The 23,984-nt window shown below is 42.5% G+C and overlaps 1 protein-coding gene across 1 annotated transcript in view; it reads right to left on the minus strand.

Annotated features, from left to right (window-relative positions):
• GABBR2 (gamma-aminobutyric acid type B receptor subunit 2) overlaps positions 1 to 23,984 on the minus strand; it is a 298,825-nt gene that overhangs the window by 167,802 nt on the left and 107,039 nt on the right. The window contains exon 3 of the mRNA XM_016223063.2: positions 13,301 to 13,471. Coding sequence (XP_016078549.2) covers positions 13,301 to 13,471 — 171 coding nt within the window. The remainder of the gene's footprint in view (positions 1 to 13,300; positions 13,472 to 23,984) is intronic.

A 23,984-nucleotide genomic window follows, 5' to 3' on the forward strand; every position in this document is an offset into this window, starting at 1 on the left:
TACAAGTAAACTAGAACTTACACATCTTGTAAGTGGAAGTTCATACCTTTTGACCACTTTCACCCATTGCCCCTACCTCACACCTCTATGATTCCATTTAAATGAAAATGTCTTTTATAGGCAAATCCATAGACAGAAAAAGATTTGTGGTTGTCAGGGGTGGGGGATGGGGAAATGAGTGACTGCTAATGGATAAGGGATTTCCTTCTGGGGAGGTGAAAATGTTCTGGAATTACATATCATTATGTACATACCAAAACCCATTTCATTGTATACTTTAAAATGGTTAAAGTGGTGGATTTCATATTATGTGAATTTTTCTCAACAAAAACAAAAAATGATACTCCCCGATAGTTTCTCAAATGACTCAAAGTATAATCCAAAGTGCTCACAAATGCCTCGTAAGAGCCAGAAATGTCCACCCCCAACAACTGACCCACTTCCTCACACACTCTGTTCCGGCCGTAATGATCTCCCTCAGGGGCCCCAGCACCACCAGAACCACTCCCACATCAGAACCTTTGCACATGCTGTTCTTTCTGGAACCCTCTCCTCTTCTCCCAGATATCCTATGACTTGCCCCTCACTGCCTTCAGGTGTCTGCTCAAATGCCACCTTGTCTTTGAATCTCTCCTTGACCTCGCCCCACCCCTCATGGCACATCCTATTCCCCTTACCCGATGTCACTTTCCTCCCAGCCCTCCTCATCCTCTGATGTATTATACATTTATCTGCTGAGTGCTCTTCATCATCTCTCCCCCCACACTAGAATGCAAGCTCCTGGAGGACAGGGACTTTGTTTCATTCACTAATGTGTCCACAGTACCTAGAACAGTGGCCCACACATGCTGGACACTCAGTAAGTATGTTTTAAATGAGTGAATATATTATGTATTATAGAATGACTATGAGGAAATTGATGACTATAATTTGTCACACTAATAGAGCAAAGAAAAAAAATCACATAGCTGTTGATATAGATTCTAAAAAGACAGCTGATATTTTAGCATATGTATCTGGTTCAAACACAGAATAAATATAACGTTTCTTAACATGAAGAAGAATATCTATTCTCCCAACAGACATCATACCTTACAAACAACATTCTCATTAAAGTCAAGAACAAGTCAAGAATATTCATTGTTATCAGTATTCTCAAATATAACTCCAAGAGGTTTAATGAATGAGGCAATAATAACAATAATAATTGCTAATATATATTGGGTGTTTCTTTGGGCACAGTTCTAAGTCCTGAGTGCTTTATATATACTAACCATTTTAATACTCACAACACCTGAGGTAAGATGAGTATGTTCCCATTATCAGGGACACAGAAAAGTTAAATAATTTGCCCAAGGCCACCCAGCTGATAAGCAGCTGAGCTGGAATGAGAACCTAAGCAGTCATTCTGTTCTGCACTATGCAGTGCTGCCTCATAAGAAATCATTTAGATAAAGATGCTATAATGCTGCAAAACAAAGCACATTTATTCTTGCTCCATTGGTTTTGTTGTCTACCTAGAAAGCCCAAGGGAATTAAGAGAGGAAAAACTAACAGAAGTAATTAGAATTGAAAATGGTCAGTCATAAGATGTATATACGCTGATCAATAGCTTTCCTATATTCTAGCAATAACCACCTTTAAAATGTCAAGGAAAATAGATCCCATTCCCTAAGGCAATAAAAATACTTTAAAATAAACCCAACATGAAATGGAAAGGATCTGTATGAAGAAAATGACAAAACTTTACTGAGGACCCAATGAGAAATTTTGAATAGAGATGTTCTATGCTCATAAAAGGATAGACTTGATATTATAAAGTTGTCATATGTCCCCCAAATTAATTCTGGAGTTACTGAAATTCAAATAAAAACACCTACCACATTCTTTTGGAATCTTAAAAAAATTAAATTGGTGAAAATAAAGGCAAGTGTGATAATGAAGGGAGGGCTGCTTATTATTCACAGCTGATGGAATGTGAGTAATGTGATCACTTCCAGCCTAGTCCACAGTCACCCTCCACGTGATACCCCTCCGTGGGTGTTTCCCTTCCAGCCCACAGAGGAACTTTAAAGCCACATGCTGAAAATGGTCACCTTGAATCCCAGAATAACTGAGAAGGGGTCTACCACACCAACCTGTGCCTGACTCACAACTTCACGGAATAATATTCAGAACACCAGGATGCCAATTCCAGAACAGACAGGTCAATGGAACAAAATTTAAAAACTCAGGACAAGTATACAGCCACACTATCCAACAGAATGGTCACTAGCCACATATGGTTACTGAGCATTTGAAATGGTTAGTTTCACATGCTGAATGATAGTATTTTGGATATATTGCATTAAATAAAATAACATTAAAATTAATTTTACCTGTATCTTTTCAGTTTTTTAAATGTGGCTACTATAAAGTTTAAAATCACATGTGGCTTGCATTATATTTCTATTATACATAACTGGTCTACAATATTATTTAAAAATGTAGTATATTATTTTCTAAAGATAAAATTTAGCATAGGTATTTTAAGTGAAACAGGAAAATATATATGAATTAAATGCTGGAAGAATTATTGAGTGACTGTGGGGGCAGGAGAAACAAAAGTTTGAAATTTGAGGCCAAATGTTGAAATGCCAGATAAATTAAAAAAGGAATAAAAGAACTGGAAGAAAATGTACGTGAATATTTACAGAAATTCTTGGGATAGGAACAGCATGCCAAGCATAGAATTAAAAGTGAAAAAATGGCCTTGATAAATTTGACTATATAAAATATTAAAATTTTCAATATTACCAAATAACATAAAAAGAAAAACTGAATGTCACATGAAACATGGGGATATATCTGTAACAAATGTGATGAAGGGTTAATATCCTTATTTTATAAAGAACTCTTATAAATCAGTAAGAAAAAGAACACTCCAATAGGAAAATGTGCCAATAACATGAACAGCCAATTTACAAAAGGAGACAGAAATGAAAAAGATTCCTAGTAAAAAAGAAATTCAATCTTAGTAGTAATCAAAGAAATGCAAATTAAAATAGCAATTGCCAAGGTTCAAAAAAGAATAATATGCAATGTTGGCAATGAGTGCTCTCATATACATTATGAAATTCTAAATTGGTATGATCTTTCTGGAGGACAATTTGGCAACATGTACAAAAGGTTCTAAAGTGTGCATACACTATTTCTAGGAATTTATTCTCTGAAAATAATCAGAGATGTTCATATAAAAATACAAGGATGAGTTTATTGCATTGTTGTTTTGTAATCAGAAAAATCGGCAACTATCTTCATGTAATGGGAGCTTCTTGAGTAATTATGGCACGACCATAGGGTAGAATATTTTCAACAGCTATTGGAAAAAACAGCAACAGAGAACATACATCTACCTCCTGTACTATTCCTCAAAATGGCAAAGACTTTTTTAAGGAAAAAAAATTTCTAATGGTTCTGGAAAACAATTAAGAGACCATCAATGAGCAGAATATTTATAGAAGTATTAGAATATAGGAAAAAAGGGCACAGATTGTAGGATAAATAAAACTGGAGGAAAACATAGCCCAAAACACATCAGAGGGCGCTGTGACACAGGTGGGGGCTGTTCATGGGGGTCACCAGGCCCACAGTGGACAGGCCACGATGAGTTACAGTGGTGGAGAGTATCTGCTGGCCTGAGAAAACATTCCCACTCAATTGCTAAATTAAAGAAGCCATTCTTATGCTCTTTGTTTATACATGTTCACTTATATGCACTGAAGAAACAGTCGAAACATATGCCTGTAGATGTTAACAATGACCTTTCAGCGGGTATGTTTATGGCCAAATTTTCATTTTCCTTTGTGCTCCTCTATGTCTTCCAAGTTTTCTGCATTGAGTATATATCAATATTATGGTTAGAAAACAATAATTAGTATTTTAAAATAAAGAAGCAAAAATAAAAACAGAGAGAATTTGAAATATTTTATGTAAGAGAGTAACTACAGTTTTATTTTTCTTTTGAAGTACTGCAGTAACCTCCTGGCTGGTTTCCCAGACTCTAGGCTGCTTGTCCCACTCTGCCCTCAGGATTGCTACCATCTCTCGCCCCCTATTTAAAAACCTCCTGTTGCTCCCCACTGCTGACAGGTAAAGTCCAAACACAGAGGCATGCAGGGCCTTCACCATTCTTCCTTCCTCCCAGTCCATTCTCCCACTTCTCACCCTGCACACTGAGCTATCCAGTCCCCACACACTATTTGCTGGTTCTTAAAGGCTCCACACACCTTCCAGCTCCACTCCTTTGCTCATGTTGCCTGGCATTACCCAAACCTGACAGATGGGCCTTGGGCAAAACTGCAGCCAGAAATCGACCAGAATAGCTCTGTGGACCTACACACTACAAGATGCACTGTCCCGTTAGCCAAATATCCTGGGAAGTGTGGTAGGAGCAGGTGTGGAGGGACAGTGCAGGTCTCCGAGATTCAAGGTCTGGAAAAATAACAAAAATAAAAATTAAATGCAGAATCCCATGGTGAAAATTCCAGGGGACTGTGAGAAGGTCCCCTTGAGACATGGGTTGGTTGGTCTGTACATCCACCTCCTCGTTTCCGTGGTGGGGAGTGGTGTCGGGGGGTGGGGGTACTGGCTCAGACCTGCAGCCTCCTCTCCACAAGGGCAGGCACAAACCTGGGCTCACATCCACACCTGCCACCTCCTGGCTGTGAGACCTTGGCAAGGTGACTTAATCCTTCCTGAGAGAGTGCTCTATAAAACAGCGACGGTACCATGCTGGGTGACTGAATGTTATCACCTGCACAAGTAGGCATCCCAAAAATGGCAGATGATGTCATAATTACATTTCCCTACCTGGTGCAATAGTGCTTCCCGGGGTTAGAGTCATGCTCTGGGAACCAGGCCCAGGGCCATGCAGAAGGCCTGACATGTCCCTGGTGAGGGCTTTGAGATCACTATGGATTCCCTGGACTGCCCCCCCTTCCCTGAGGCCTCCGGGATCGCCTTCTGGGCCCTCACTCACCCCATGTTCCAGGGCCCATTGGCCTGGGTGTATTTATCTTATCTCATAGCCCTGGGGAGCTGAGAGTGGCACTCACCCAGTCCTGCATGAGCCCTGGTGCTGGTGCCACAGACCCACAGTCCAGCACCCCATCTGCTGTGAGCAGGGTCAGGACAGCTCCTTGGTATGAATTGCTAAGTGTGTGGTGGGAGAGTGCTGGGTTCTGAGGACCTGGTTCGGAGGGTTAGGGAGAAAGCATCCACTAAGTCCTAGGGTCTTCCTCCCTCACTTTGGATGGGGCAGTCATCTCCGACCTGTTTGGAGAGGAGGGAGGAGGAACATAATGGGCCATTTCTCCCTGGGGGCAGAAGCTCTGAGACAGAACAAGGCATCCAGTTCAGAGGTCTGCTTTTTGTTCAAAGGCTTAGCCTCTGGAGCCACCACTGGACAAAAAGTCTTGGATGTGTTCTAAGATATGCCACCAAGATAGCAGGAGCACTGGAAACTGCAGACCCTGATGGGTGGTGCTTCTCACCCAGGTGGGATCTTCCCACTCTGCAGGGATGGGTAGGGCAGGGCACCTGCTACACTCTCCCTGGGGGTACTCATATGAACCCCAGAGTCAGCCCCATGGAGCCTGGGCCTCAGAAGGCTGAAGGCCTATGGGTCCATTCTTGACCTTGACCTTCAGTCTCTCCCTTGAATATCTTCATTGGACTATCTTCAGGGAAAAAACCTATTGCCAGTACTACCGTCCACCCCTCACCTACGTCCATCCCTTAAATGAACAGGCAGCCCTGTGTACTTCATCCATCCCAGTCATCCCCAAACTGTAGTCTCTCTTACATCCCATTAGAGGCAATTTCACTGCATAAGCACCCCAACAATGTGCTTGCTAGCTTAAACAGTCTCACTTTTCAAATGAGGGTTCCATCCTAAATAATAACATCCATTAACTGCAGTTTTGACGGGCAAGTAATCTTTTCTCCTGGTATATAACAACATAAATACATAACTATTAAAATTGTACACAAATAATGTCATGTATACATACCACCCTGGGAAATAGGAGCCCCACTCCCACCCCACCAATGCCAAAGAGGCTGCCACAGACAGAGCCTTGGTGTGGGCAGGATAGATATATATGAAGCAGTCCCTGCTGGCTGGCCCCCAGGCCAAGCCTCTCCCACAGCTGAAGGCAAGAGGCCAAGAAGGAAAGGGTGTTTCTTGCCTGGGGGCAGACAGCTGAGTCACCTAAAAGCATTAGCAAGTTCTTCAGAAAAAAATTTGGGGCACGAATGGGACGCTGGGATCTTTAGGATTAAGATCTGATCAGTCAGGAGTCCTCTCTTGCCTCCTAATGTTTAGAGGATCTTTGGATATGTGGGCTGCACAGGTGATCCTGCAGCCTGGAGGGAAGCCAAGGACACCAGAGGTAGCTCAATCCCTCCAGAGAGCCTGGCTCCTTTCTCAGATAAAGCGGGCTTAGGAGCATAGTGGCCTCAGCTGAAGGCCACCCACTCCTCCAATACAGGGGTTCTCAAATGCATCAGAGGCTCTGATTCATGGGGTCCGGGGTTAGAGTCCTCAAATTTGCTTCTCTATCAAGTTCCCAGGTAACAACAACACTGATACTGCCCGGTCCAGGGACCATACTTTGAGAACCACCGCTCTAGAGAATGGGATTACCTGATCCTGCAAAGGGAGGATTCTAAAGTGTTGACAACTCAGAATGAACCTCCCAGGACGACAAAGCCAAGGAAAATTACTCAGATACAAACTAGTGTGTATATTCCCAATGCCCAACACCAACACCACCCAGAAGCAACCACGTGACAGCTTTCTGGTGACTGCTGGTTCCAATAAACTTTCCATTGAGATCTCTAGAAGAGTGCCCACCATTAAACAATGTCACATCCAAAAAAGACCCAGTTAAGAAACAGCAGCATAGACTGAGCTGAGTTCTTGGGAGTGTGACTTACTGACTTGGCCAACTCCTCCCTTTGTCCATTGGTTCCCCAGTGACTTAGCACAGGGGCTGGGATTTCTCGGCACCCCCATCCCGCCCCCAGGTGCAGACTGACTAAGGCAACAGAGGGCAAATCACTATGTTTGCCCCTAAGAACTTGGTCTAATGGACAGATATTCCTTACTGAACACACACATGCCCAGGGAGCACGCAGGGTGAGGGGACAGAGAGGTCAGCCCGTGGTGGTGGGTGACCAATGAGAAAGCAGATGGTGTATTACACTGCACTGTGCAAGGAACTGGTATAGGGAGGAACACAGCCGGCACACCTAAGCCGGGTTGGGGAGGATGCTCCCACAGAGAGGGGCCAGCATGGAGGTGTGCTGAAACAAAGGGGAAAGTGACTGAAGGCAAGACAGAGTAGGAGGCCTCAGGGGACCATGAAGGGTCTCTCCAGCCATGCTGAGGAGCGCAATCCTGCTCAGAGCAGCAGGAAGGCTGGTGACTCTGATAAGGCTGGCTCCTGGATTAGATGCAAGTACAAGATCCCCCACCCCCAGGCTACCGCTCCATAGTAATAAGCAGTAACTTTAGAGGAAGTGACCAGAGAGACCCCTTTGGTGGGGCAGATGGTGACTTGGCCATCGGGGAAGATTTCAAAGGGCCAGGAAGGGCTGGGGAAGGCTGAAAGGGCAGGTGCTTTGAAGGGGAAGCTCTTGTAGATGGTGCTCTTTTGGTCTTGGACAGATCAAGGGCCTCAGTGGGTCCCGACACTTGGGGAGGTCTCTGGTATGGAAAGGTCAGCCCCAGAAGCCTGAGATCACTGAGGATGAGCGACTGGGCAGGGAGTCTCGAGCCTGCTTGGAGGGTGGGGAGGGAGAAGAGTGATACTTGTGGCAGGCACAAAACCCAGCCATGCCGCTGGGCTCCTGAATGGGGGGCAGCCATGGGCTAAGGAACCAGATTCTAGATGATGATAAACATAACAGCTACCCCTTGCATGGTGCTTATTACTAACCAGGCATTTCTCTTAGCACATTCAGTTTCTGAGCTCACTTAATCCTCATGACAACCCTAAGAGTTAGTATTATTATCTCCATTTTCAAGATGAAGAAATGGAGGTCCAAAGAGGTAAATAATTCTCATGGCCACACCCCTGGGAATGGCAGGACCAAGGTCACTGACCAGATCTCTCTAAGCCCTCATCACAAATTCTTTAAGCTAGGAATGACCTTAGAGTCAACTGCCTGCCTCCCTTAATTTACAGGGGGGAAACTGAGTCCCAGAGAGACTGAATGGTTTGTCCCAAGGTACACAGTTCATTAACTGCATCAGAGAACTGGAAACCAGAAGTATAACCTGGTGAAGAAGAATAACCTGGTGAAGACAGGACCTGGAACTGGGGGGGGGGGGGGGGGGGGGGGGGGGCCGCAAAATACCCGTTACTCTCTGTTGGTTCTCCCAGGCGCTGCTGCTCACTGCCTTTCATCACCACCCCAAACCCTGCCTCCATCCTGTGCCTGCAGTGCCCATGTGGGTGTCACTCGGCATTCTGGCCTCTGACCTCTCTGCCCCTCATTCTGGTAATCTCTACCGCCACTCTGCTTTAGCTATTCACACACACACAGAGCCTGACTCCTTAATCCCTACATCCCTCCTCTAGCTCTGACCACAGCTTCCCATCCTTCCACTCTCTCCACCCCCACGTCATCAAGCTTCTAAGAGACTTCCAGAGATGAGCCCACAGGCCATCTGCCTGCCTGACCCCCTCCATCTTGGGTCCCATGGACCACCTGCTCAGCAGTACCCTCAATTTTACCTCTCACTCCCACTCTGTCTTCTACCTGGCAGGGTCCCAGTGCTGGGTCAAGGCTATTCTCCACCTTTTCCATCCTGCTCCACAGTCACCGTGCCTGCTGAAGGCAGTCATGCGGCCAAGCAGACTGGGCTACTCTGAGCACAAGGGCTCCCACCACAAGAGGGCATCATTTCCACCCTGAAATCCTAAGCCAGTTGTGAATGGTGGCACAATGAACACCTGGAAAGCCTGAAAGGGTTCTAATCCTGGGGTCATCTAATGTAATTGTTCTGGGGGGTGGCCTGGGCACCAGGATTTGTAAAGCTCCCCTGGTGTTTAAAAAAATGTACCCTATCCATACAGGGGAATACTACTCAGCTGTATAAAGAAACAAACTTCTGATACATGCACATGGATAAAGCTCGAGAACACTGTGCTAAAAAGAAGTCAAGCACAAAGAAGTACATGTTATATAATTCTATTTATAGAATTATATGAAAATATGAAATTTTCGGAAAAGACAAAACTATAGAGCAAGCAAATGAACCTGGGGCTGGGGATACGACTGATGAGAAAATAGGCAAGAGAAACTTTAGAGTGATAGGTGAGTCCTAAGACTGGATTGTGATGATGGCTGAACAACAATATTAAATTTTCTAAAAATAACTGAACTGTATACTAACAATGGAATGAATGGGATGCCATATAAATTATTCCAATTAAGCTGTTAAAAGTGGATAGAAAAGAAAAAGGGAAAAACCCAACTTATGAAATTTAAGTTTTGTTTGGTATTAAAAAAAACTGCCCTGGTGATTCTAATGAGCAGCCAGAGTTGAGATTCCCAAGGAAGGAGGCCTGATAGCTACTGACTCCAAGGCCACTTCATTCTTCTCTGGCCCTTGACAGCTCAGGGCCTTGGCACCTCACAGACCACATTATTATTTTTTGAGTGAATGGATATGCATTCCTAGAGTTTGTCTCATGAATTAGTGGCATAGAGAATGCCCATTTAATAGCACCAAGTATGTATAAGTCTTTCATTTATGTTTTCTCATCTAACCCTCTCACCTCCCAGTGTCTGTGAGGTGGGAATAAATCTCCTTATTTACAGGAGGGAAACTGGGATCTCATTCAGGTGAACTGAATTATCTGGCGTCACAGTCACTGCTTGGCAGAGCTGGGCTTAGAGATCAGCCCATCTGGTACCAAGCCCTTCCTTCTTCTCTCATATCATTTAAATCTTTGATCCAGAGAGGGCAGGGCTGAAGCAAGCTCAATCTTGTCAGCCACTGGTGTTGGTTCTAGCAGCAGCTTTAGATCTGATATGTCTGAGTCAACTAGGTGAAGTGAATCGTCTGGGTCACACAGCCATTGCTTGGCAAAGCTGGGCCTAGAGATTGGCATATCTGACCCAAGACCTGAGCCACTTCTGGGTCACCACTCAGTGTCCTTAAATCTTAGTGATCTTGGGCTGAAAGGAACATCTGGTTCCAAGGTGGGATGGCCCTCAGCTCTCCCCGCTTTTCAGTCCCAAAGTAATGAGCTCCTTGAAATTAAGGTCCCCCCCCCCCCCCCCCCCCCGCCTCCAGCTCCCTCCAACTTCAGGATTGCTTTCATTTGACATTCCTTCCAGTGTACCAGTCCGGAACAGAAGTGCTCGATGCTGCTGATCGACCAGTTTCATAAAAGGAATCCAGTTTCCTCTGTACTCACAAAAAGCTGTTAGCCCCTGGCAAGTTTCCAGGGCCTGCACTCCAGCAATGCAGCCCAGACATCAGGAGAGGGATGCCAAAGCCCTTGGGCACAGAGAGGAGTCAGCTGGGCGGTGAGATTTAAATCAAAAGGGGTTCTTGCCAGCAATACCACCAAGCAACTTCCTGTCTTCAGAAAGGAGGTTTCCCTCTGAGATGCCCTGAAACTCGGCTGAGGGCCCTCACACAGCTGTGCAGGGATGAGATGTGCTACCAAACTGTTAATACCTGTCCCCAGTGGGTGGAGATGGTATAATGGAGAAAACACTGACCAACAGTCCAGAGGGTCAGGCTTCCAGCCTCCTCTGGGCTCTTTACCAGCATGTGCCCCAGGGCAAGAACCAACCTCCCTCTGCAGGCCTTAGTTCCCTCATCTGTCAGATGGGAACCATAACCCCTCCCTATAGGGCGGTTGGCTGTGAGAGTGCTGGGGAATCCATAAAACACTCCACCAAGTCTGGACTGAAAATTTAACCTCTTTAGACTAAGGCTTTCAGGTTTTTCAAATCTCCCAGGTCACATGTAGTTCCCACATGACTGCTGGAAGTTATGCATGGAAAGGAGGAGCAATGGTAAGTCTAGACTGGGAATCTGCACCCCAGGATTCAGTCCTGACTTTTCTGTGAACAATCTTTCATGACTTCAGAGATGCTTTGAAACCCTGAACTTTTCCCATCCCCTATCTGGGTCTCAGTTTCTCCTTTTATATAATGAGGGGCTTAGGGAGGTGTCTCTAAGAGCTCCTCAGGTTCTGACAACCAAAGACTGTTGGAAAAAAGCAGGTCCCTCCAAATTGCTGCAGAGTCCCATGTTAATGGGGCAACAGACTGGCTCTCCCCATCAACCAGTTTCATACTCATTTCAGAACCTTTGTCAGTGCCGTAAAGGGCAATCTTCCAGCAAAAGCCTCTTCAGTGTTTGGCAATGAATCACTCCCACTGGAGGTCAAGTACCCTTTGTGCCTCTCCCTAAGGACTGAGAAAGGGAGAGGTGGGAAGATGAGGGCCAGTCTTGCCTGGGAAAAGCTTGCCTTGTTTGGATGACCACAGATGGTGGGGCCAAACACTTCTGCTTTTCAAGCACCTCCCAAAACATCCCTCTCTATGCATGAACTTTACAAAGTTCTTTCAAATCCATGACTCATCTGATTTTGGCAAGAATACTGAAGGGATAGGGGAGGAAATTGAAGCTCTCCAAGGTCAATGCACCGAGTGGCCTCTCCTTCCCATGGGGGAGATGGGCAGAGTCTCAGAAAGGTAAATGCAGAGGTGGGAGGGGGAGGGGTGAAAAAGGTGAAGGGATTTAGAAGCACAAATTAGTTATAGCCCATGGACACAGACAATAGACAGATGAAGGCCTGGGATGGGGTGGGAGATAGGTGGAGGTGGGGGGGAAATGGGGGACATCTGTAACACTCTCAACAATAAAAGAAATTTTAAAAAAAGAAAAAAAAGAAAGGTAAGTGCAGGGTTGGAGTGGAAATTGGGTCTCTCTGTCCCCCACCTCCTTGCCACACCACTCCCTGCAGGAAGGGGTGGGAACTTTTCAATTCTTCCTGCTGAGGTCTGCATGGACATCTGTCTCACACATTTCCTCCCCACAAGGCTCAGTGTTTTTCTCTTGGGCAGCTAAACACACCTGGAATGTCTCGCCTTGTTGGGAGGCTCCAAATATCAAGAACACATGTAGAAGGTGAAAGGAAAGTAGGAGCTATAAGGAGAATGGGAAGAAAGACAAGAGGCAATTTTGCACTCATCTGAGTGGGAAACTTTTTAAACATTTGATAATATCCACTCTTTGTAAGGATGCAGGAAAATAGGAATTTTCAAATGCATTGGTGGGACTAGAAATTATAACAGCCTTTCTGGAAATCAACTTTTTTCATTATTTTAAATGACCTAGTAATTCTACTTCTAGAAATCTACTAGGTGGGAAGGTGTTGGCTGTGCTGTTAAAAAGCTGTAGACATCCATAGGGGTCTGGTTCAATAAATTACCATCTACCCATCTGGCAGAACACCATGGCCCATTAATAAGACTAAGGTCAATCTAGACTTCCCAGATCTGTTGTAAAGTGAAAAAAGCAAAATTTACAGTAGAAAGTCATTGGGTTTACACAAATATATTGAAAAAGTTCTGGGCAGAATGAACACTGAACTGAGAGAGGGGTTCAACTGGGAGAGAATGTGGGAATTGGCAACCTTTTATTTTTTTTACTATATGTATTCTGGGGTTCTTTTTTGTTTTGTTTTTTATTTCTTAAAAGCAAAAAACAAACCAAAATTTAAAAAATCACCACGTATAATGTGTTTGTAAACCATTAATACAAACAAACAAAAAACCCACCCACTTGACCGGGTGACACTAAAGTCTTTGCTCCAAGCCAGCTCCTCCCCAAAACTTGCCTCACAGGAGAAGTGGTGTTGGTGGCGCATCATGATTTTAGATGGTCACTGCAGCATCAGTAAGAAGGACAATAAACCTACAGGAGCGATGAGGGAATAAGCCACACAAGTTAGCCAAAGTCACAATGAAAGGGAAGGGTTCCCTGCTGAGCTATCTAGGATGGAGGTTTTCACCTGTCCCACGCACAATCAAATTCCCTGGCCACCAGCTCTGTTTCGTCAATGGTAAAACACCTTTGGTCCTGCTAATAAAAGTGTGCTTAAAAGTCCTGTGATGTGCCCATTCCTGATTCAGACAAAATGCCCTTGCCTGGAACACTTGCCCAGAGATGACAGGAGCTAACAGAGGTGAGAGCAGGTCCCCCCTCAGCAAAGCATACCTCAGAGAACCTCTGCACATCTTGGGTTAGTGTGCCCACTCGCTTCCAATGGAAGTACTTTAGCAGCTTCAGGATGGCTGGATTCACCGCATTGTCTGATGGGACAGTCCGGAAGAAATAAGGGTATTTTTTCTTATCAGCTAGGACAGGTGTGGTCGCCGCAAAGGAAAGCTGAAAAACACAAAAGAGGGAACACTTTTACTGGTGGGCCTCACTGCTCTGAGCCTAGGATCTTTCGGAACAGAAAGGACCTTTAGTTCTGACTTGGGAACAAACACACAGGGCAAGACATTTTAAAACCTTTTTATTGTAAAAGTAATACATTATAATGGAAGAGAAGATTTTAAAAATGCAAAATAAGGAGAAAGAAGGAAAAAATGGGCCAATAATTTACTCCTTGCCAAAGAACCATCATTAATGTTGTAGTCTATTGCCTTCTGGTCCTTTTTCCATGCACAGTAATTTTTAAAAAAAAGATTCTTGAGATCATTCCACATACATAATTTAACTGTTCCCCCACACACATACTAAACATTATCCTACAAGTATTCAGCCATCCTGTTCAAAACTCCTTGTAAACATTTTCATAGCTACATAATATTTCAGTATATGAAAGTACCATAATTTACTGAATCATCTCTAATTTGAGGCATTTAGATTGTTTCTAATTTGTCATTATTGTCATATTATTCTGCAATCATCCTAGTGCACAGCATTTTTTTCCCCTAAATTTCAGACTATTTCTATAGGATAAAGTCTGCATATAAAATTTCCCAGATAAAGGATACTTTATCCTTATTGTCATAAAGGATTGTATCAATTTATATACCCACTACCCAGGTATAATTAGAGAGCCAATCTCACCATTCTTGTCAACAGGGGAAATAAAAACATTCTAATTTTATAATGATTTATACTGAAAGACTAGAATCACATTGCAGTAATTGGTTATGCATAATGTTTAATCTTTTTCCATGTGGTCGTTAACTAGTAATATATCCTATTTTAGGAATTTGCTTTTTCGTGTCTTTTGTTTCTTTTTTTGAGTGGTAGTCTAATGCTTTTCTTATTGAGTTTAATGAAGACTTTTATATGTATAGCATTCAAACTCAGGCTGTTACAGTTGCTGTAATATCCCAGTTTGTTTGCTTTCCCATTTTGTGTGTGTATTTTAATTTACACTCAGTAGTCAAATCTGCCCTCTTTCCCTTTATTATTTCTTCTTTTTCTTTCAAGTGCCAGTAAGTTGCTAAATTGGATTTTAATGATCTGTCCTACAAGGCCCAGCTTAAATGTCACCTCTTCCGTAACACTTCCTCTGATCTCTGATCTCCCTTCCCTCAGCCTAATTCACAGAAGGTGCCTATCAAATTTTTTATCTTTGCAGTGTGATGGTGAGAGAATGGTATCTGGTAGCTCTAATTTCCATTTATCTTATTATTAGTGAGGGTGAGTATCTCTTCCTATGTTTGAGAGCAATTTGCAGGTTCTTTCTGGAAACTTCATATCCTTTGCCTGTTTTCCAATTTGACTCGTTTTTCTTATCAGTTGGTAGAAACGATCTTTTATATAAAGGAAATTAACCCTTTGTGATATAAGTTACTAGTTTCTCCCCCAGTTTGTATACCTTTTCTTTTGATATTTCTTATAGTGTCTTTTGCCTTACAGGGTTGTTTTTTTAATGTGGTTGAATTTATCCACTTCTAAATTTTGTCTTCAGATTTGGTGTCGCATTTCCCACTCTGAGATTATAAAAATTCTGTCATGGTTTCTTCTAGTCTGTCATCCCTCCCTCCCTCCCTCCCTCCTTCCCTTCCTCCCTCCCTTCCTCCCTCCTTTTCTTCCTTTCTTCTTTTGTTTCACTTAAATCTTTGATCCAAAAAAGGGCACGGCTGAAGCAAGCTCACTCTTTGCTGCCACTGGCTTTCTTCCCAAACTCTTGCTTGTCCCAGCAGCAGCTCCAGATCTCATACTCTTCAGAGTCCAACTTCATCATCCAAGGAAATAACATCCTGGCACCCCCAGGCCCCGGCTGAAGATGCTCTTGTCACCTGAGGAAGCATTCCTTTTCTCCCCAAGACTCTGGCAGAGTGGGACAGTGGAAATCTTGTCCCTCTTCCTGGTCTGGCTCAGAGGGCAGACACTACCCAGGATCCCTGGATCTCATACGTCCACTCAGCAGCCTAAACAGATCCCATCTGTTGGAGCTGAACGCACACCAAACAGATCATCTGCTATCACCTGGAACTAAAGAGCCCCTACAGGATCCAACTTTTAAGATCCTTGGAGAGACAGGAACATCATCCCAAGGCTGATAAAGGTCAAGGATAGAATGGCTGTTAAAAAAAATTCTGGATACAGTAAGGACCAATGGGAAGAACATACAAAGAGGAAAATCTCAGCTGGACATATTGAGGAACACTTGCATGCAGAGTTGCCTAGCAGTGAAAGGCCTGCTGTTAAAAGTAGTGAGATTCCTGTGTCTCGAGGTATACAAACAGAAGCTGAACCATGACCTAGAGAGAACACAGCGGAGCTTCAAGGTGTCTCTGAGCTCCCCCAAAACTGTATGAAAAACCTTGTGTGGGTGCATTGTGCACATAGACACATTTTTCTGAAAAGAGGATCCATGGCTTCCACCAGATTCACAAAAAGGATCCTACAACCCAAACAAGATCAGCACTCTAGCTTGCAGGTGATATTTAGGTCGCATAGTTAGCTCAACAAAAAGAAGCTCTGCAGTCCCCTAAAACCCAGTATTCATGATTCTTTTCTCAGTATTAAAACAACACTTCAAGCCTCCCACAGTTACCAGTATAAGAAGGAGCTATTAGAAAAATCAGGAGCAACTATTTCAGGGCCTGCAATAGTATATGTGCCATCACATCCCCCAAAATGTTTTTCTAATACAATTTGGAAAATGTTGGTTTTCTGATGTGATTTCTGAATCACACTCTGGTTGATACTTTACCATTATTGTCCCATTAGTTCCAGGTCCACAATTAATTGTTGCTTGAACAACCTCATATGTTTGCCCTGTAGGTAATTACAGTGGTTACTGTTCAGTGAATAAATGGTCCATTGTGTTTACAATGGGCTTGAAGTACAATATATGCCCCGGGTCTAAATCATGTTGGGTGCAAAATATTAACTGGCACTGACATTTTCTGCACCATTTGAGATAATGCACACTTTGATTAGATAGCTTGGCATCACTGTTCCTCTGGCTTTCACTCCCTAAAACTTCCTTCCATGAGCAAAGATTGCAGGTGCCTACTTGCACTGCTGAACTGCAGAACTGGAGGAACCTGCAAAATCATCTAGCTCAGGGGTTCTCTACCATAGCTACACATTGGAATCACCTGGGGAGATTTTTAGAAATATTAATGACTTGGTCCCACTCCAAACCAACTGAATCAGAATCTCTGGGCACAGAGGCCAGGAATTAGTATTATTTTAAAATTTCCCAGGTGATTGTGATGCCAAGGGAGGGTTGAGAACCACTGATACAAATCAATGCCCTTAGGTTTATTCTTGCAATTTTATTTTGCATTGGTTTCAGGTGTACAGCTTAGTGGTTAGACGATCATATACTTTACACAGTGTCCCCCAACTGGTGCCATACATAGTTACTGCAACATTATTGACTATATTCCCCAATCTTTACTTACATCCCTGTGACCATTTCGTAACTACCAATTTGTACTTCGTATCCTGTCACCTCTTTCACCCAGTCCCCCAACCTCCCTCCCCTCTGGCAACCACCAGTCCACTCTCTGTGTCTTTGAGTCTGTTCCTATTTTGTTTGTTCATTAATTTTGTCCTTTAGGTTCCACATGTAAGTGAAATATGGTATTTGTCTTTCTCTGACTTATTTCACTGAGCATAATACTCTCTAGGTCCATCCACGCTGTCACAAATGGTAAGATTTCAATCATTTTTATGGACAAGTAGCAGTCCCTTGTATACATGTACCACAGCTTTTTTATCCACTAGTCTATTGACAGGCACCTGGGTTGCTGTAAATAACACTTCAGTGAACAGAGGGGTGCATATATTTTTTCGAGTTAGTGTTTTCCGTTTCTTTGGCTATACACCCAGAAGTGGAATCCCTGGGTCATAAGGCAGATCCATTTTTAATTTTTTGAGTAAACTACATACATTTTCCATAGTGGCTACACCAATCTGCATTCCCACCAACAGTGCACAAAGGTTCCCTTCACATCCTCACCAACACTTGTTTTTGATTTATTGATGATAGCCATTCTGATAGGTCAACCTTTAGTTTTGAATAAGCAGGCTGAGACCCAGAAATGGGGAGATATCGAGATGTTGACAGTGGCCAATAAGATATCAATAATGGCCAATAAGAGAGAAAGAAGCAGGACTCAAATCCAGGTCTAGCCCGGCCGGGCGTGGCTCAGCGGTTGAGCATCAACCTAGGATCCAGGCGATAGGGGTTCGATTCCCGGTCAGGGCACATGCCTGGGTTGTGGGCTGGATCAATGACTCTCTCATCATTGATGTTTCTATCTCTCTCTCCCCCTCTCCTTTCCTCTCTCTGAAATCAATAAAGATATATTAAAAAAAAAAAAATGCAGGTCTAAAGGAATCTAACACCAGTGCTCTTTCTCTTCTTGATGGCTGCCACCCGCCTCCTTTGTGCTCGCCAGGCCTTCCTCCCCAGCGCAGTCACTCAGCATCTTGAAACCCAAGGCCTGTTGCATTAGGGCCCTACCTCAAAAGACCCAACCTTTCTGGGCTCTCCTGCCTTATTTCACACAACCAAATTCATTTCCAAACACATGATGATTGAAGCTTTGAGTTAATCCCTAAACCAAGGATTTATTTCAGAGAGTACTTTTAAATTTATTTTATAGTTTTGTTATTTCTAGTTTTATTGCATTGTTTTGAGAATTTGGCATGTACAGCATCTGCTTTTGGAGTTTATTGAGATTTTCTTTCTGGCCTATTATACAATCAATTTTTGTAAAAGTACTATGGCGGCTGGAAAAGCAGATGGAGTCTCTAGTTGTAAACTATAAAATTATCAGACTGCTTATGCATAAGCAATATAATCAAACTAACCATTATAATCATCACATGCTTTGTATTTTTATTTACTTGACCTATCAAAGACTGAAAGGTTTGTTAAATTTTTCTCCATTGTCTCTGACAATTTCTTCATGTAGAGAGTAGGGCAAAAGTAGGTTTACAGTTGCTCATATGGAAAATAATACAATAATTAATAATACAAAAATAAACTATGTTTTGCATACTCACAACTGTATACCTACTTTTGCCCCACTGGTAATTCAACGTTTTTTGTTTTACATCCTTTGATTTTATGTTGCTTTGAGCATAAATGTTTATCACAATTACACTGTTATTTTTCAGCAATGTATACCCTTGCTAGTACAAATACCAAGCACTTAACTGATAATCATTGAATAAATTGCGGATTAAAATATTTTTCAAGGTAAAATAGTTGGTCATTTTATTGTTTTGTTTTATATCTTGCTTGATATTAATATTGACACTGTTACTTTATTTTTGCCTGCATTTGCCTGCCATAGTGCTGGTCCTCCTTCTATTTGTATTCTATTAATATTGTATTTAAGTATGTTTCTTGAAAGGAGTACATGAATCAATTTTAAATACATATGCTTATTACCATAATAAATTCTTGGTTTTGCATTTATCATCTTGTTAGCAATCTTATTCTTTTTAATGCTTCCTTTTTGTTTCCTTTGTCCCTTTTGATATTCAGACTAAATATATATACTCTTCTCCATTCTGGATATATTAATCTTGCTTCTTGTTTCAACCTTCTGGAGTACCACTTAATATTCTGAAGAACAATATGGGATTGAAAACTTGCTGAGAATGAGCCTCTGTTGCCTTGACACATGATAGGATTTAGCTGGGTATAAAATTCTTGGGCTACTGCTTTTCCCCTTTGAAATTACAAAGTGATGCAAAGGAGAAACCGGGGCTAGTTTGATTGTTGTTCATTTGTAGGTATCTGGTTTTCTCTGCCTGAATGCTGGAAATTTTTTTTTCTTTATTCTTAAAATTTGCCAAGATAGATCTTGCTGTGGCATTCTTGATTTTATCTGGGACTCAGGGAGTCCTTCAATCTATATACCCAAGTCTTTCAACTCATAAAATATACACACATATATACTATATACTACATGTAATATGTACTATATAAACATATATTAAATAGAATATATAATAGTATACTATTATATATATTTACATTATATTCGTATTCTTTTCTATCCTCCAGAACACCTCATTATCTGTGTTGTCTTCATTCTCCAAATCCATATCCATCATATTTTCTTCCATGATTTCATCTCTTGTACTTTGTCCTCTGCATTCTGGAAGAGCATCTTATTTTATTCTCTCTTTTATTACAGGGTAAGTGCATATTCAGTTTCACTAACTTCTGGTGAAATAGCTATACCATTTACATTCCCAGTAGCAGGGCACAGGGGTTTTCATCTCATCACATCCTAGCCAATATTTGGTACTACCTGACTTTCTAACCTTTGCTAATCTTTTAGGAATAACGTGGCACTTCATTAGCATTCGACTTTGCAGCCCTTTGACTGCAATGTAGGGAAGTAGCTGTACATAAACATGTTAGCCATTCAGGTTCTTTGTTCTGCAGGCTTACTGATTTGCTTTTCAACAGCCTCAGTTTTGAGCTTTATTGTCTCTAACATATTTTTATTGTGTTACTGACATTTTTGGTTTCCCAGTAATTTTTTATGATCATATCCCTTTTCACTCCATCCTTTTATCTCAGGCTACTTCATGGAGACCATGTTTTTTCTGCATATGATTGAGGATACCAAACATCTTCCTAAACTCTTCTTCTTTATCCCATGACAGGTCATTTTCAGAGGAAGACTCTTCTTATGCTTCTTCTGGGTACTGTGTGCCTTTGATTATTTTTGCAGCACTTTTTCAAAGGCTGAATGTTAGGTGTTTTCAATGTATTCATCCTCAAAAGCAAGCAGGTCTTTCCAGACGTGGCTTATCAAAAGACATATTCTGTGGATTGCCGCTGGCCCTGTTTTCTGTCTATTAAACTGTGAGTATGCTTCTCAGACAACTGTAGACTAAGTATCTGAGCACAGATTCTGGTGTCCAGGAGGCTCTCATTTTATGCTGTTCTACATACTGAGGTAATGTCTTTCCCTCAGTGCCTGATTTCCTGGTACTCTGGATCAACACAGCAAATCAAATCATACACTGTTGCAGGGTTTTTCTTTCTTGCCCATGAAACTTTACTTGGGAGGTTTCTGCTTCCTGGGAGACAATGCACTCCTAGTGCCCTCCTGTTCTCTTCCTATCCAGTTTTTCCCCCTAGGAGTTTATAGCTCTAAATTTAGAAAGATAGATGCAAATGAAGAGAAAAAGCATCTTGGTTGCCTCCAGGATCAGCAACTGTGAGTAGAGGCATAGTTGTCCAGTTTTCTGGTTGGTAAAAGTCCTGGGTCTCTATCACAGATTGCAGGGGGAAAGAAGTAAAAGTCTGTCTATTATTTTTAGGACAATTGTTATTTATGAGGCAAGGTTCAGAATGCCAGGAGGCAAAGTTTGGTAGGACTTTCTCAATCCGGCTCCATCTACTTTATAATTAGTGAAGCTTCCAAACTTCTGGAATGTCAGTGAGTCTTAGAGCCCCTTGGGTCTCTGAGGTAGGAACTACCATCCATTTTACAGCTGAAGAGACCACGGCCAGAGAGGTGACATAGCTGTGCAAGGTCAGTGTGGGAAACGTGGAACTGGCCCTTTGACTTCATACCTACTCCTCTTTCTTCAACCAGCTCTGGGCTGTCGTCCCAGATGAGCTAAGGCGATGATCCAGGTCTTGCTCCTCCTGCTGAGACCCGGTGACACAGGGAAGAGCTGGCTTATTGCACCACTTCCAGAGTCTCTCCAACGTGGCAAGGTTCCATGGCAGGCACAGTTGGTTCTGGAGATTCTGGGGGACACACTCTTAACCAGCAGGTGGGATGGGAAGAGAGCCATCAGCCTCTGTCTCTGGGTGGGAAGCTCGAGCCTGCCATAAAACGTTTTCTGAGGATTTAGGGTCTGCATGTTAAACATGAAGCGCTCACGGGCAGAGAGAAGTGGGGAGCGGAGGCAACTACAAGGCCACTTCAGGGAGCTGGGAAACCAGGCTTAACTGCATCTCTATGACTGTGAGAACTGGGCAAATCATCTTCCCTCTGTAGGGGTCTATTTCTCTCATCTCTGAAAATGATGGATTCGACCAAAGATTTCAAAGGTTCCTTGCAGCCACAAAATTCTATGCTTCTCTCTCCAACAACTGAGGAATATGATTAAGGAGTTAGTTTTGTGTGGGTGTGTGTTCATTTAATCTGATTTTATTCAGATAATTGCTGTTGTGTCTCACTCCTCTTTGCAGATATAAACCTGGATAAAAATTGTATATACACCTCCCAAATTCAGAATCTTGATTAACTTTCCAGCCACTGATGAATTGTCGTTTAAATGCAGTTCATTCTTCACCTGGTTTGGGGCCTCTGAGTTTAAGTTTTCTGCAGAAATAAACCATTTTTCAGTGGCAAGTATGGCCAAGAGCAGCCCTACTTGCTAAATCCTAGGTGAGAAACTCGGGCCAGATGGGAGAGGGGAGAAATGATTGAGGCTTGCTCTTTTCTCTGCTCGGTTTAATCTTTTTCCATGGGGTTTGCTGACTGTTTCTGTAATTAAATGAGGGAGGTATTTGTCATCTAGGGTTCCTTTCAACCAAGATGAATGGAACACAACTTTCTCAGGAAGCTTCTGACAAAACCCTGTTTATGGCCAGTGCCAGGATGTGTATAAAAGCACAGGGCTGTGTGCACTGGGAACTCGGGTCCACTTCAGATCTGTGCCAGGTCACCACTGCGCCCAAGCCTTGGAGAAACACTGTTTGGACACAAAATGCCCCAACATAGATGCCCGTGAGATTAATGTGATGTAGAGCAGCTGCAAAGCACCTCCCAAGTTAATGAAGGAGAATGAATGCCTGGCATTCGTGAGAGTTCTTGAGGGCCCTACTCCCACAAAAGGCCTGTTTGGGCATCGTGCAGACTTGCTGTAAAGCTTGAAACCTCTTTAGTAAGAGAGAGTCGAGCTGGAACCACTTGGGGAACACATCTCTCCTTCCTCTTGCTGAGGTTTAGTGTTTAATCACTCAGAGGCCCACAGCAGTTCAGCTTTTACCACCCACTCTCACGGCCAAATTCTTATTGGGAACGCATAACCATTTGTGAGGGAGGTAGGGGAAGCATTATCATCTTTGTGTTCTGTCGAAGAAACTGAGGCTTGGGCAGGTACAGTGACTTGCCTGAGGCCCTGCAGCTAATAAGGGACAAAGCTGGGATCTGAGCTCTGATATTCTGACTCCTTGAAGCTGTTGCAGAATGAGCGCCTGCAGCGGGGCAAGCATTGCACGAAGGGCTTGGCGTTAGCTTTCTCATTTAATGTGCAAAACCACCATATGAGGTAGATACTGTTATGATCTGCATTTTTCAGACAAGGAGACTGAGGCTCAGAGAGGTTAAGTCATTTGCATTTGGTCACACAGCAAGCAACTGGCAGAGCATGGAGACTAACTTCACAAGCCTTCACTTATTCCATAGACTTCTATGCTGCTTCTCTGTGATAACAATTTCCAAAACACATTTACTTCTTTAGTCTAACTTTTCATCTTCATAACAACCCATGATATAGGTAGACTAGACTTTATTACCCTCATTTAATAGATGAGGAAACTGAAGCTCAGAGAGGTTAAGTGACTTACTCAAAGTCACTTGTTAGCAAGTGGCAAGGTTAGGGCTTGAACTTGGGACTTTTGTTCTGGACATGCAGTTCTCTCTCAAATATGCAAGGCTGATGCTTAGGAAGGCAGTTGGGTACAACCTAAGAAAGCTACCGGGCATTTAAAAGGAGGGAGAAGGAAAAATGAAATTTGCTTAAAAGAAAAACAATCATACTGCATCCATGGCTTATTAAGCTTTTGATTCCCCAAAATGATCCAATTCAGTTATATGAAACAAAACTCATAGGTATATTTGTTTTTTTTTATTTAAGAGAAAATTCTTCACATTTTTCTTTTCAAACTTCTATTATAAAATACAAACTACATATATAAGTGTATAAAATATGGATGTTCAGTTAAAGGAGTAATAAAACCAATATCTAACTGCCTATCACTTAGTTTAAGAAATGGCTTTTATTTATTTGTAAATAGTAAATTGTAAAATAATTTAATTCTTTGGTCTCTAAGATACAATTTTTTTTGTTATGTGGCATCCTGTGATTTTTGCTTCCTTCTTCACTTCCCTCTTTAGAATTTCTATCATTATTTCATGTAAAGAAGGTTGGAAAACAAATATTACTTCCTCAAATCCTTTCTTTTTCTTTTTTACAATAAAAAATGGGAGTGAAATAGAGAAACAGCAAAACCAAGTCAGTGCTGAGAGAGCAGTTTGGTCCATAGGCATTTGGGGTTTCAGTTTGGACAAGCTGGGTCTGAATGCCAGCTAGGCAACTCTGGGAACATTGCTTCACCTTTTGGGATCTTTCTCCTCTGTAAACTATAGTGACACACCCATCTCAGGGTGATTGTGAGGTCAGAAATAGCAGTAAT

The sequence above is a fragment of the Miniopterus natalensis genome, chromosome 12, assembly GCF_054644295.1.
Source record: "Miniopterus natalensis isolate mMinNat1 chromosome 12, mMinNat1.hap1, whole genome shotgun sequence".
Taxonomy (NCBI): domain Eukaryota; kingdom Metazoa; phylum Chordata; class Mammalia; order Chiroptera; family Miniopteridae; genus Miniopterus; species Miniopterus natalensis.